Here is a 15,896-nt window from a genome sequence, read left to right as displayed (position 1 = left end):
CATGTAGTGTGGCATGTGGTGGTGATGGATGGTGGCATGTGGTGCATGTGGCAGGTGATGGCATGTGGTGGTGCATGTGGTGTATGTGGTGTGGCGTGGTGTATGTGATGCATGGTGTAAGGCGTAGGGTGGTGGTATGTGATGCATGGTGGTGGTGGTGTGGTGGTGTATGTGGTGCATGTGGTGCATGTGATGCATGTGGTGCATGTGGTGTAGGTGGTGTATGTGATGCATGTGGTGTAGGTGGTGTATGTGGTGTATGTGATGTATGTGGTGTAGGTGTGTGGTAATGTGGTGTAGGTGGTGTAGGTGGTGTAGGTGGTGTACGTGGTATATGTGGTGTAGGTGGTGTAGGTGGTGTAGGTGGACTGGTCCTGGTGCCGTACCCTGAAGACCTCCGTGAGGTCCAGTCTGGAGACCAGCACCAGGCTCTTGGGGGCGTAGACCCGAGTCGGCTCCTCGTCCTCCTCGTCCTCCTCGTCCTCCTCGCCGGCCTTCTGCCTGCAGCTGCAGGGGAGAAGCGGTGAGACGCCACGCCGGGTCTCCAGGAAGCCCCTCCCCCATGAGGACCGGGCGCTAAGCCCCTCCCCCTCAAACTGACTGGCCAATCAGAGCTGTGCCCGGGACGCCGCTCCGTTAGCGCTGTGCTGCTGGGCTCATGCCCAGGGAAACGGCTGGTGCTCATGGGGGAACATCTTAAACTATGACTCCACGAGGGGAGGGTCTCCCCCGTGGGGAGGGTCTCCCCCGTGGGGAGGGTCTCACCTGTGGGGAGGGTCTCACCTGTGGGTTGTCCAGGCCCTCCCAGAAGGTGAAGCAGGCACAGTAGTGACGGTCTGAGTTGATGTCCGTCAGAACCGCTACGAAGAACGAGGCCGGCTGGCGCTCAGGAACCAGCTGCCAACCGCTGGGCTGACAGAACTAGAGGGGGGGGGAGAGGAGGTTAGAAAGGGTTAAAGGTTAAAGGTCAGAGCGTGTTCCACAGCTGGCCACATACCAGATAATAAGGTCACATGCTCATCAAGGCTAAGCTATCAACAAAACAGGCTCTGAAGAGGCTCCGCCTACTTTAATAACGATGACATCACCACAGCTGAACGTCTGGTTCTCTTCTAATCACGATGTCTGAAGAGGTTACGGAACGTCCTTCAGAAGAACAGGAGCCACATGTTGGTTACCAAACAGCTCTCAGGACACAGGGGTCATCATTCATGAAGCACACGACAGCCCAGAGACCCGGACCCTCAGGGGGGACGGGTCCAGGATGGATCTACAGGCCTGAGGGGGGACGGGTCCAGGATGGATCTACAGGCCTGAGGGGGGACGGGTCCAGGATGGATCTACAGGCCTGAGGGGGGACGGGTCCAGGATGGATCTACAGGCCTGAGGGGGACCGGGTCCAGGATGGATCTACAGGCCTGAGGGGGACCGGGTCCAGGATGGATCTACAGGCCTGAGGGGGACCGGGTCCAGGATGGATCTACAGGCCTGAGGGGGACCGGGTCCAGGATGGATCTACAGGCCTGAGGGGGGACGGGTCCAGGATGGATCTACAGGCCTGAGGGGGGACGGGTCCAGGATGGATCTACAGGCCTGAGGGGGACCGGGTCCAGGATGGATCTACAGGCCTGAGGGGGACGGGTCCAGGATGGATCTACAGGCCTGAGGGGGACCGGGTCCAGGATGGATCTACAGGCCTGAGGGGGACCGGGTCCAGGATGGATCTACAGGCCTGAGGGGGACCGGGTCCAGGATGGATCTACAGGCCTGAGGGGGACCGGGTCCAGGATGGATCTACAGGCCTGAGGGGGGACGGGTCCAGGATGGATCTACAGGCCTGAGGGGGGACGGGTCCAGGATGGATCTACAGGCCTGAGGGGGGACCGGGTCCAGGTTGGATCTACAGGCCTGAGGGGGGACGGGTCCAGGATGGATCTACAGGCCTGAGGGGGACCGGGTCCAGGATGGATCTACAGCCCTGAGGGGACCGGGTCCAGGATGGATCTACAGGCCTGAGGGGGGACGGGTCCAGGATGGATCTACAGGCCTGAGGGGGGACGGGTCCAGGATGGATCTACAGGCCTCAGGGGGGACGGGTCCAGGATGGATCTACAGGCCTGAGGGGACGGGTCCAGGATGGATCTACAGGCCTGAGGGGCGGGTCCAGGATGGATCTACAGGCCTGAGGGGACCGGTCCAGGATGGATCTACAGGCCTGAGGGGAGGGGTCCAGGATGGATCTACAGGCCTGAGGGGACGGGTCCAGGATGGATCTACAGGCCTGAGGGGGACCGTCCAGGATGGATCTACAGGCCTCAGGGGGGACGGGTCCAGGATGGATCTACAGGCCTGAGGGGGGACGGGTCCAGGATGGATCTACAGGCCTGAGGGGACCGGGTCCAGGATGGATCTACAGGCCTCAGGGGGACGGGTCCAGGATGGATCTACAGGCCTGAGGGGACCGGGTCCAGGATGGATCTACAGGCGTGAGGGGGGACCGGGTCCAGGATGGATCTACAGGCCTGAGGGGACCGGTCCAGGATGGATCTACAGGCCTGAGGGGACGGGTCCAGGATGGATCTACAGGCCTGAGGGGACGGGTCCAGGATGGATCTACAGGCCTGAGGGGACCGGGTCCAGGATGGATCTACAGGCCTGAGGGGACGGGTCCAGGATGGACTACAGGCCTGAGGGGACCGGGTCCAGGATGGATCTACAGGCCTGAGGGGACCGGTCCAGGATGGATCTACAGGCCTGAGGGGACCGGGTCCAGGATGGATCTACAGGCCTGAGGGGACGGGTCCAGGATGGATCTACAGGCCTGAGGGGACCGGGTCCAGGATGGATCTACAGGCCTGAGGGGACGGGTCCAGGATGGATCTACAGGCCTGAGGGGACCGGGTCCAGGATGGATCTACAGGCCTGAGGGGACCGGGTCCAGGATGGATCTACAGGCCTGAGGGGACGGGTCCAGGATGGATCTACAGGCCTGAGGGGGACGGTCCAGGATGGATCTACAGGCCTGAGGGGGACGGGTCCAGGATGGATCTACAGGCCTGAGGGGACCGGGTCCAGGATGGATCTACAGGCCTGAGGGGACGGGTCCAGGATGGATCTACAGGCCTGAGGGGACGGTCCAGGATGGATCTACAGGCCTGAGGGGGACGGGTCCAGGATGGATCTACAGGCCTGAGGGGACCGGGTCCAGGATGGACTACAGGCCTCAGGGGACGTGTCCAGGATGGATCCACAGGCCTGAGGGGACCGGGTCCAGGATGGATCTACAGGCCTGAGGGGGACCGGGTCCAGGATGGATCTACAGGCCTCAGGGGGGACGGGTCCAGGATGGATCTACAGGCCTGAGGGGGGACGGGTCCAGGATGGATCTACAGGCCTGAGGGGGACGGGTCCAGGATGGATCTACAGGCCTGAGGGGGGACGGGTCCAGGATGGATCTACAGGCCTGAGGGGGGACGGGTCCAGGATGGATCTACAGGCCTGAGGGGACCGGTCCAGGATGGATCTACAGGCCTCAGGGGGGACGGGTCCAGGATGGATCTACAGGCCTGAGGGGGGACGGGTCCAGGATGGATCTACAGGCCTGAGGGGGACCGGGTCCAGGATGGATCTACAGGCCTCAGGGGGGACGGGTCCAGGATGGATCTACAGGCCTGAGGGGGGACCGGGTCCAGGATGGATCTACAGGCCTGAGGGGGACCGGGTCCAGGATGGATCTACAGGCCTGAGGGGGGACGGGTCCAGGATGGATCTACAGGCCTGAGGGGACCGGTCCAGGATGGATCTACAGGCCTGAGGGGACGGGTCCAGGATGGATCTACAGGCCTGAGGGGACCGGTCCAGGATGGATCTACAGGCCTGAGGGGACGGGTCCAGGATGGATCTACAGGCCTGAGGGGACCGGGTCCAGGATGGATCTACAGGCCTGAGGGGACGGGTCCAGGATGGATCTACAGGCCTGAGGGGACCGGGTCCAGGATGGATCTACAGGCCTGAGGGGGGACGGGTCCAGGATGGATCTACAGGCCTGAGGGGGGACGGGTCCAGGATGGATCTACAGGCCTGAGGGGGACCGGGTCCAGGATGGATCTACAGGCCTGAGGGGGGACGGGTCCAGGATGGATCTACAGGCCTGAGGGGGACCGGGTCCAGGATGGATCTACAGGCCTGAGGGGGACCGGGTCCAGGATGGATCTACAGGCCTGAGGGGGACCGGGTCCAGGATGGATCTACAGGCCTGAGGGGGACCGGGTCCAGGATGGATCTACAGGCCTGAGGGGGGACGGGTCCAGGATGGATCTACAGGCCTGAGGGGGGACGGGTCCAGGATGGATCTACAGGCCTGAGGGGGGACGGGTCCAGGATGGATCTACAGGCCTGAGGGGGACCGGGTCCAGGATGGATCTACAGGCCTGAGGGGGGACGGGTCCAGGATGGATCTACAGGCCTGAGGGGGACCGGGTCCAGGATGGATCTACAGGCCTGAGGGGGGACGGGTCCAGGATGGATCTACAGGCCTGAGGGGGGACGGGTCCAGGTAGACCCCCGACACCTGCCGGCCTTTAAAGAAGCTTCAGCGGTAGAACTGAAGACGCCAACAGATCCACAGCGGTCACCTCTCCGGTCCAGAGGGCCGTGAAGGTATCGACCCTACGACCCCAGGGAACTGAACCCCTCCCCCAGACAGGCCTCAGAGCCTTGTTTTACCCACAATGCAGTGCTGTACTCACCAGCTCTACGCCCTGTGGGAAGGGGCTGTCCTCCCAGTCCTTCTCAGGAAACCGCTGCAGAATGCGACCTTGACCTTCGCCCTCCGCTGTGGACAGAGAGGTCAGCGCAGGTCAAAGACTGGAACAACCAGAACATTGTTGTGTGACGCATGTTGACATGTAAACAAACATCAGAGATATGAGCATCCTGCATGAAGACTCCCTCATCAGGACCTCTCAGAGACCTCTACATCCAGAGGACTCCTCCTCTCTGAGACCTCTACATCCAGAGGACTCCTCCTCTCTGAGACCTCTACATCCAGAGGACTCCTCCTCTCTGAGACCTCTACATCCAGAGGACTCCTCCTCTCTGAGACCTCTACATCCAGAGAGGACTCCTCCTCTCTGAGACCTCTACATCCAGAGAGGACTCCTCCTCTCAGAGACCTCTACATCCAGAGGAGGAGTCCTCCTCTCAGAGACCTCTACATCCAGAGGAGGACTCCTCCTCTCAGAGACCTCTACATCCAGAGGACTCCTCCTCTCAGAGCCCTCTACATCCAGAGGACTCCTCCTCTCAGAGACCTCTACATCCAGAGGAGGACTCCTCCTCTCAGAGACCTCTACATCCAGAGGAGGACTCCTCCTCTCAGAGACCTCTACATCCAGAGGAGGACTCCTCCTCTCAGAGACCTCTACATCCAGAGAGGAGTCCTCCTCTCAGAGACCTCTACATCCAGAGAGGAGGACTCCTCCTCTCAGAGACCTCTACATCCAGAGAGGAGGACTCAGGGTTTTTCCTGGGTCAAAATGGGTCTTCGGTGCTCCCAAACAAACATTTGTTCTGTGTTGCCATGTCACCGTAATTAGCAGACATCTATGTATTTTTTTCTTCTTTTTTCTTCACATAAATAATGGAGGCTATGCTTGAGGAAATCATTTTGCTTCCACTTTAGATTAAAATAGATCGGCTAATAGATTGAGAACTAGAGATGCACCGATCAGGTTTCTAGTGCCGATCACTGAAATCAGTATCTGCCGATCCGATAATACCGATCACCGATCACGGTGTCGATTGAAGCATTCTATTTATTGTGTAGCATTATTGCTATGAGGACTATGAGGAAATACATATATAAAGCACCTCAAACATGAAAGAAATTACAGATTTCTTTAAACATTTAGGATTTTTACTTTGAAAAATGTCCTAATTGATACATTAAAATTGATTAATTGCCAGTGATGGGGATTTCAGATATGTATGGAACACATCTGCATCATTCATTTCCTGGAACTCTTGGGGAGATCTATTTACAGGACTTTTCTTAACATACAAAAGTCTGACTTATTTGTATAAACTCTTCCTTGGTACAGTAAAAATGTTTTAATGTTAACATAATTGAAGCTAAATCTCAGAAACGATCTATAAAGATACAAAATCAGTTCATTGTTTACTTGTATATGTTCGTGTATGATTTGTCAACATCTTATTTTAAAAAACGGATGTTTCACGTGGTTCTTTCCGCTAACTTTGCAAAACCGGATGTTGTCACTTAAATGCTTCCGCTAACGTTATCAAACCCCTCTCGCTCCCGATGGAATGTGTTTAGCGTGAGCGTCTCTAGGGGCAGACATGTGAGAGTCGGCTGAGTCGACCCAGAGATTCAACTCGGGACGGGACGCCGCGGTGGTGAGGATCCTCTGACCTCTGCGCTCGCGGGCGCATCGCCTCCTGCGATTGAAACGTCTGGTAGTTCTCGCAGATGTTACGTCATCTGATCGGCCGTTTTGAGAACACCGATCAAAACCGATAATGAGAATATCGGCCGATATGGATCGTCAGACGTCCTCCACCACGTCAGAGACGTCCTCCACCACGTCAGAGACGTCCTCCATCACGTCAGAGACGTCCTCCACCACGTCAGAGACGTCCTCCACCACGTCAGAGACGTCCTCCACCACGTCAGACACGTCCTCCATCACGTCAGAGACGTCCTCCACCACGTCAGACACGTCCTCCACCACGTCAGACACGTCCTCCACCACGTCAGACACGTCCTCCACCACGTCAGACACGTCCTCCACCACGTCAGAGACGTCCTCCACCACGTCAGACACGTCCTCCATCACGTCAGAGACGTCCTCCATCACGTCAGACACGTCCTCCATCACGTCAGAGACGTCCTCCATCACGTCAGACACGTCCTCCATCACGTCAGAGACGTCCTCCACCACGTCAGAGACGTCCTCCACCACGTCAGAGACGTCCTCCACCACGTCAGAGACGTCCTCCATCACGTCAGAGACGTCCTCCACCACGTCAGAGACGTCCTCCACCACGTCAGACGTCCTCCATCACGTCAGAGACGTCCTCCACCACGTCAGAGACGTCCTCCATCACGTCAGACACGTCCTCCACCACGTCAGAGACGTCCTCCATCACGTCAGAGACGTCCTCCATCACGTCAGAGACGTCCTCCATCACGTCAGACACGTCCTCCATCACGTCAGAGACGTCCTCCATCACGCCAGAGCCCTCCATCACGCCAGAGACCTCCACCACGCCAGAGACGCCTCCACCACGCCAGAGACGCCTCCATCACGCCAGAGACGTCCTCCATCACGTCAGAGACGTCCTCCATCACGTCAGAGACGTCCTCCACCACGTCAGAGACGTCCTCCACCACGTCAGACACGTCCTCCATCACGTCAGAGACGCCTCCATCACGCCAGAGACGTCCTCCACCACGTCAGAGACGTCCTCCACCACGTCAGAGACGTCCTCCACCACGTCAGAGACGTCCTCCACCACGTCAGAGACGTCCTCCACCACGTCAGAGACGTCCTCCACCACGCCAGAGACGCCTCCACCACGCTGGAGACGTCCTCCACCACGTCAGAGACGTCCTCCATCACGTCAGAGACGTCCTCCATCACGTCAGACACGTCCTCCACCACGTCAGAGACGTCCTCCACCACGTCACACGTCCTCCATCACGTCAGAGACGTCCTCCACCACGTCAGAGACGTCCTCCACCACGTCAGAGACGTCCTCCATCACGTCAGACACGTCCTCCACCACGTCAGAGACGTCCTCCACCACGTCAGAGACGTCCTCCATCACGTCAGACACGTCCTCCACCACGTCAGAGACGTCCTCCATCACGTCAGACACGTCCTCCACCACGTCAGAGACATCCTCCATCACGTCAGAGACGTCCTCCATCACGTCACACGTCCTCCATCACGTCAGAGACGTCCTCCACCACGTCAGAGACGTCCTCCATCACGTCAGACACGTCCTCCACCACGTCAGAGACGTCCTCCATCACGTCAGAGACGTCCTCCACCACGTCAGAGACGTCCTCCATCACGTCAGAGACGTCCTCCACCACGTCAGAGACGTCCTCCATCACGTCAGACACGTCCTCCACCACGTCAGAGACGTCCTCCATCACGTCAGAGACGTCCTCCATCACGTCACACGTCCTCCATCACGTCAGAGACGTCCTCCACCACGTCAGAGACGTCCTCCATCACGTCAGAGACGTCCTCCACCACGTCAGAGACGTCCTCCATCACGTCAGAGACGTCCTCCATCACGTCAGAGACGTCCTCCACCACGTCAGAGACGTCCTCCATCACGTCAGACACGTCCTCCACCACGTCAGACGTCCTCCACCACGTCAGAGACGTCCTCCACCACGTCAGAGACGTCCTCCACCGTCGCCAGACGTCCTCCATCACGTCAGATGTCCTCCACCACGTCAGACACGTCCTCCATCACGTCACACGTCCTCCATCACGTCAGACACGTCCTCCACCACGTCAGAGACGTCCTCCATCACGTCAGAGACGTCCTCCACCACGTCAGAGACGTCCTCCACCACGTCAGACGTCCTCCACCACGTCAGAGACGTCCTCCATCACGTCAGAGACGTCCTCCACCACGTCAGAGACGTCCTCCATCACGTCAGACACGTCCTCCACCACGTCAGAGACGTCCTCCATCACGTCAGAGACGTCCTCCACCACGTCAGACGTCCTCCATCACGTCAGACGTCCTCCACCACGCCAGACGCCCTCCACCACGTCAGACGCCCACCACCACGTCAGACGTCCTCCACCACGTCAGAGACGTCCTCCACCACGTCACACGTCCTCCATCACGTCAGAGACGTCCTCCACCACGTCAGAGACGTCCTCCATCACGTCAGAGACGTCCTCCATCACGTCAGAGACGTCCTCCATCACGTCAGACGTCCTCCACCACGTCAGACGTCCTCCATCACGTCAGAGACGTCCTCCACCACGTCAGAGACGTCCTCCATCACGTCAGACACGTCCTCCACCACGTCAGAGACGTCCTCCATCACGTCAGAGACGTCCTCCACCACGTCAGACGTCCTCCACCACGTCAGAGAAGTCCTCCACCACGTCAGAGACGTCCTCCACCACGTCAGACGTCCTCCATCACGTCAGACGTCCTCCATCACGTCAGAGACGTCCTCCATCACGTCAGAGACGTCCTCCACCACGTCAGAGACGTCCTCCACCACGTCAGACGTCCTCCACCACGTCAGAGACGTCCTCCATCACGTCAGAGACGTCCTCCACCACGTCAGACACGTCCTCCACCACGTCAGACACGTCCTCCACCACGTCAGAGACGTCCTCCATCACGTCAGAGACGTCCTCCACCACGTCAGATGTCCTCCACCACGTCGGAGACCTTCTGCATCCCTTCCAGGACAAGGGGAGAGCCTGTGGGTCTGCAGAGGATGCATCAGGAGGCGACAGTGGCTGCCGGTGGGGACCCTCAGCCACGGTGCCGGGGGTGTTTCAGACACTGCCTCCCCCTAGAAACACGGCTCATAAGGTTCCAGTAAACAGTGAGGTGGCAGCAGAGGGTTCAACGTCAACAACCATCATCACCCTCAAGTGTTTGGTTTTTACGAGGCCTGGGAGCCAGAGTGGCTCTGATGTCTGCCTCCCAGATGCTCTTAACGGGCTGGTTGTGCAGCGCTGCATTCAGGGTGCAACAGGAAGGAGGCTTTCTGCAGCGCCCACGTTATAACATCCTGTATGCAACACACACACACACACACACACACACACACACACACACACACACACACACACACACACACACACACACACACACACACACACACACACACACACACACACACACACACACACACACACGTTGGAGATGCGGCTTGAATATTTCATGAATAAACGCGCCATTATCCTGCAAAGATGTCGGCCATGGCCCCGCGGAAGGGAGGGCGCTGGGGGCCCGGATAACGGTCCGAACCCCCGGCCCAGAAACAGAGCTCCGGTCCGAGGGGGGGGGGGGCAAAGCCGTCCCGGGTTAATCCACCAAACACAAAGAAAACCATCAGCAACTCGATTTACAGTTGAAACGTCACGCCTGAAATAAAGTCCCAGACCCAGCGGGGCGTCCGGGGCTCGGGCCGGGGCTGTCCCCTCGTCCCGAGCCCCGGCCCGAGCCCTCGACCCCCGGCCCGCAGACACGAGTCCGTCCGGCTGCGCGGAGGTTTATAAATGACACTCAACCTGAACCTGCAGACCAGATGCAGCTGAAACTGAATAAATCAGTTTCAGGTCCCAGTCGACCGAGCAGCCGCCTCCCTCGGAGCTAGCCTAGGCTAACGTCAGCTAGCTCTTAGCCACAACAGTTAGCCTCACTTTGCTGTCAAATAGAGCGCGAGCGCTTCTTTAGCTAAAGTGAGACCGGAAGCTCCCCCCCCCCCCCGGACCGCGGGGCGCCGGCGGACAGGCTAGCAGCTAGCAGCGCGAGCAGCTAGGCGCACTAATCCCGTGAGGCCTTCACGTCCTCGGCGTCGAGTTGAAGGCGAGCCGCCAGCCGCGGCGTCTCTCGTCGGTCCCTCCCGAGCGGAGACCCGTCCCCGCCTCCCCGGCTACAGCTAGCGGGCTAACTCAGTACCCACCTCGCTTGTCGAGGTCGTAGCCGACCACTAGATAGTAGTCGGCGAGCCGGGCCATCTTCTAGGCTCACGGCGACGAGCCCTCCTCGCGTAATCCTCTCCTCTCGGGGCCGTCAGTAGTGCTCGTACGTCCCGCCGGCGGTAGACACATCACGGGCGACAGTAGCATCCTTCCAGCTGCACCCCGCCGCCATACTGTCAGCTCGCCCTGACAGCGGAGAGCCGCGCGCATGCGCAGAGAGGCCTTCAGGGAGGGGCCGTGGACAGGAATGTCCCATGTGAAGGAGCCAGACCATAATACACACCACGGCTCCGTCGCTGGAGGGCTGTCCCCTTGGCTCTTGTATCTTGGACTACTTGTGAATAAATATGGGTTATTAAAGTCAGATGTCTGTGTGTGTGGCCCCTCCATGCTGGAGGAGACGCTGTGGCCCTTTGTCCACCACAGGGGCCGCTCCACACACTGGACACACGGCTGTGTTCAGGAGACTGTTGGTGCTTTGGAGAGGGGACGCAGGATGACGTCATGCTCGTGGTAAGTGACGGTGTGGAGGCCATGCTGTGTGTCTCTCCCTGCTCAACCTGTCCTTCCAAAACAGTTGAAAATGGTCAAAGCCGCCAAAACATTGACTTCAATTTGATGATGTCATGAGTTATGAAGGCCTGAGAGAGGCGTGATGTGTGTGTAGACCTCAGGAGTCACTCCATGAGCGTAGGCCCAAAGACAGGGGGCCACACCACTTGTGTCCAGGAACATGTGCTATAAGAGAGATGGATTCCACCACACTGCTAGCAGGACGCGTTCATCTCAGTTTTTGTTGCAAAACAATTTCCCAAACTCCAATTTATCTCTTTTATTCCAGAGAGATCCATCGTGACAGAGGAGCCCGAGGGAAGAGGACGAAGTGATGACCGGCTCCATGTTGAACCTTTGCCTGGGACACACGACCGTCAGAGGAGCCCTTGTTGTGATGTCCCTGTGGCCCAGGTGACGTGTGAGGGAGCCACATCCTGGGCCTCCAGAGAAGACCGACACTTCCTGTGACCTCTGACCTGCAGAGCGTATCTGGCTGAAAAACAATCTGCATTTGATGCTGCATCTTTCCCTCAGAGCTCAGGAACAACTCTTTTCTCCCTCTGATGGCCTGGACAATGTTAGCGGGAGATAACCTGAGACTCGGGCTGTGGGCCCGGAGCTGACCGCTGGGGCTCCACTGGGTGGTCAGCTTGAACCAATCACACTGTGACCAGCTGCATGTGGAGCATGGCGGGCTGAGGGGAGTGGTGCGCTGGCTCTGGAGAGCGTGGACACCGGCCTCACCTCCTGACGAGGCTGTGTGAGGGCAGGGCGGCAATATTATCAATATAGGTGTCTGATATTCAAATAGTGACGGTGGAGGAGCGCCTCGACACGGTCTCCATGCACCGCTGATCCTCCTCAGGAACGGTGGAAATCTTGTATTTTTGGGAATGAAGCAGTAGAAGACAGTCAGCTCTTCAATCAGTATGCAGAGTCACTCTCTGCAGGATGCGACCGCGTGTCACTTCCTGCAGACGAACCGACGCACAGGAAGTGGTCTGAAGGCCTCGTGCACATCGCTGCTCTTCATGAGGCTCTGATGAGGCTCTCATGAGGCTCTCATGAGGCTCTGATGAGGCTCTGATGAGGCTCTCATGAGGCTCTCATGAGGCTCTGATGAGGCTCTCATGAGGCTCTCATGAGGCTCTGATGAGGCTCTGATGAGGCTCTGATGAGGCTCTCATGAGGCTCTGATGAGGCTCTGATGAGGCTCTCATGAGGCTCTGATGAGGCTCTCATGAGGCTCTCATGAGGCTCTCATGAGGCCCTTATGAGGCTCTTCATGAGGCTCTTATGAGGCCCTCATGAGGCCCTCATGAGGCTCTCATGGATAACTTCACTATAATAAAAGTGCTGTGGCTAGTGTGAGACACATTGATGTAAATATTGCTCAAAATGCTATAGAAGTGTGAATGAAGCCCTGAAATCGATTCTTCTTTCCCATAATGCAATAGTGCTCCCTCTGTAATGCTTTCTGTCAGCATGACATCATCATGGGCGGTGGCCTCAGCCTCCAGCTGCTTGACAGTCACAGAGGACATTTTTAAAGGATGAACACTTTATTACGCCACATGTTGGAAGCCGGCTGCAGGGACTGTGCCCCCCCCCCCCCCCACACACACACACAGGTGGGGGGGGGGGGTTCTGGGTCATCTTAATGGGTGTTGGATGAGTTGAGGTGAGTCCTCAGGTGAACTCCTTGTGGAGCCGGCCTCATACACACACCGGCCTCATACACACACACTGAGCGGCCATGCCAAACCAGCTGACTGAGGCCCTCATGCGGAGCATCAGAGGAGCTGCACGGAGTGTCATTGTACCATGAGGTCCACTAGGGGGCAGCACTCGTTAGACTACCACCCTGAGCCCTGAGGAGCCTCAGACAGGAAGAGGGACTCCACGAGAGCAGAGAGGTGCCCCTCACCTCTGTGTGTGTGTGTGTGTGTGTGTGTGTGTGGGGGGGGGGGTGATGAGCCCATTGGTCCAGCTGTCCTTCGCCCCACATCACCGTCTCTGCAAATGAACATTGCGCAACAGGGACATGTGAGGACAGGTGAGGGACATGTGAGGGACAGGAGAGGGACAGGTGAGGGACATGTGAGGACAGGTGAGGGACATGTGAGGGACAGGAGAGGGACATGTGAGGGACAGGTGAGGGACATGTGAGGGACAGGTGAGGACAGGTGAGGGACAGGTGAGGGACATGTGAGGACAGGTGAGGGACATGTGAGGACAGGTGAGGGACAGGTGAGGGACATGTGAGGACAGGTGAGGGACATGTGAGGACAGGTGAGGGACATGTGAGGACAGGAGAGGGACAGGTGAGGGACAGGTGAGGGACAGGTGAGGGACAGGAGAGGGACAGGAGAGGGACAGGTGAGGGACATGTGAGGACAGGTGAGGGACAGGAGAGGGACAGGTGAGGGACATGTGAGGGACAGGTGAGGACAGGTGAGGGACAGGTGAGGGACAGGTGAGGGACAGGAGAGGGACAGGTGAGGGACATGTGAGGGACAGGACAGGTGAGGGACATGTGAGGACAGGTGAGGGACATGTGAGGGACATGTGAGGACAGGTGAGGGACAGGAGAGGGACATGTGAGGACAGGTGAGGGACATGTGAGGACAGGTGAGGGACATGTGAGGGACATGTGAGGGACATGTGAGGACAGGTGAGGGACATGTGAGGACAGGTGAGGGACATGTGAGGACAGGTGAGGGACATGTGAGGACAGGTGAGGGACAGGAGAGGGACAGGAGAGGGACATGTGAGGACAGGAGAGGGACAGGAGAGGGAAAGGTGAGGGACAGGAGAGGGACATGTGAGGGACAGGAGAGGGACAGGAGAGGGACATGTGAGGGACATGTGAGGGACAGGAGAGGGACAGGAGAGGGACATGTGAGGACAGGAGAGGGACAGGAGAGGGAAAGGTGAGGGACAGGAGAGGGACAGGAGAGGGAAAGGTGAGGGACATGTGAGGGACAGGAGAGGGACAGGAGGGAAAGGTGAGGGACATGTGAGGGACAGGAGAGGGACAGGAGAGGGACATGTGAGGGACATGTGAGGACTCGTGATCCTCTGAGGTGGGTCCCCTGAGTCATGGCGGTGAGGACCTGTTGAGACCTGCAGGGTGAGGAGAACTGGAACTGGTTCCTAACTGTGGTCCTAACAGACTCAACAACTCCTGTACACACACACACACACACACACTGTACACACTGTGTGTGTACAGTGTGTGTGTGTGTGTGTGTGTGTGTGTGTGTGTACAGTGTGTAACAGCTGCTTCCCATCAGCCTCTAAGTGATGACAACAGCAGTAACCTGCGTCACAAGAAAAGACATCAACCCTCACAGGTGGGACGTGGTGAGAGAGGGTTCTGAGAGGGTTCTGAGAGGGTTCCGTAGGGTTCCTCAGGGTTCAGAGAGGGTTCTGAGATGGTTCAGAGAGGGTTCCTTAGGGTTCCTCAGGGTTCAGAGAGGGTTCTGAGAGGGTTCTGAGAGGGTTCCGTAGGGTTCCTCAGGGTTCAGAGAGGGTTCTGAGATGGTTCAGAGAGGGTTCCTTAGGGTTCCTCAGGGTTCAGAGAGGGTTCTGAGAGGGTTCAGAGAGGGTTCCGTAGGGTTCCTCAGGGTTCAGAGAGGGTTCCTTAGGGTTCTGAGAGGGTTCAGAGAGGGTTCCTTAGGGTTCTGAGAGGGTTCAGAGAGGGTTCAGAGAGGATTCAGAGAGGGTTCAGAGAGGGTTCAGAGAGGATTCAGAGAGGGTTCAGAGAGGGTTCCTCAGGGTTCCTCAGGGTTCCTTTGGCTTCCTTAGGGTTCAGAGAGGGTTCCTGAGGGTTCTGGGTATTCAGAGGGGGTTCTGGATATTTCCTCTATCTGGCTCACACACTTGGCTGTGGGCAGCGATAAGAGATAAGACGGCTCAGGGGCATTTTTCGAGAAATTCATGCTAATTGAGTCTCTTCCCCTCATGGAGATTATAGTGAAGCACTCAGTGTATACCTTAAGACACCTTAAAACACCTTAAAATACATTAAACCACCTTAAAATACATTAAAACATCTTAAAACACCTTAAAATACATAACACACCTTAAAATACATTAAAACACCTTAAAATACATTAAAATACATTAAAACACCTTAAAACACCTTAAAATACATTAAAACACCTTAAAATACATTAAAACACCTTAAAACACATTGAAATACATTAAAATACCTTAAAATATCTTAAAACACTTTCACATCTCTTCTTATCTCTTCACATCTCTTCCTCCTGGGGGAGAGGTTCTCCTCCTCGGGGGAGCTGCTGCTGCACCCAGCTCATCGGGATGTGACAGCAGCACCTTGCCCACCGGCTCCGAGGCAGTAGGCTCCGCCCACTCGCTATGTAAACCCCAGCGTCCGCCGCTGCGCACTGACAACCTGGGGACCACGGAGCAGGAGGTAAGGCGGCCCTTCTTCTTCTTCTTCTTCTTCTTCTTCTTCTTCTTCTTCTTCTTCTTCTTCTTCTTCTTCTTCTTCTTCTTCTGTGTGTGTTAGTGCGTTAAACAGCTCCTCTCTTTTCTGTGACGTCATCATGTATTAACCCTGATCCCCTCTTCTCCCCATAGGTTTCA

The 15,896-nt window shown here is 57.3% G+C and overlaps 1 protein-coding gene across 1 annotated transcript in view; it reads right to left on the bottom strand.

Moving 5' to 3' along the window:
- sbf1 (SET binding factor 1) overlaps positions 1-10,884 on the bottom strand; it is a 57,185-nt gene extending 46,301 nt beyond the window's left edge. The window contains exons 1-4 of the mRNA XM_056425505.1: positions 10,706-10,884; positions 4,749-4,834; positions 766-921; positions 387-494 (exon numbers count right to left, since the gene is read on the bottom strand). Of these exons, the coding sequence (XP_056281480.1) occupies positions 387-494; positions 766-921; positions 4,749-4,834; positions 10,706-10,760 (405 nt within the window). The 5' untranslated portion in view covers positions 10,761-10,884. The remainder of the gene's footprint in view (positions 1-386; positions 495-765; positions 922-4,748; positions 4,835-10,705) is intronic.
- Between the last annotated feature and the right edge of the window lie 5,012 nt (positions 10,885-15,896).

This window comes from Pseudoliparis swirei, chromosome 10 (assembly GCF_029220125.1).
Source record: "Pseudoliparis swirei isolate HS2019 ecotype Mariana Trench chromosome 10, NWPU_hadal_v1, whole genome shotgun sequence".
Classification (NCBI taxonomy): Eukaryota; Metazoa; Chordata; class Actinopteri; order Perciformes; family Liparidae; genus Pseudoliparis; species Pseudoliparis swirei.
The sequence above is the reverse complement of the archived record's forward strand: the minus strand, read 5'-3'. Positions and strand labels throughout refer to the sequence as shown.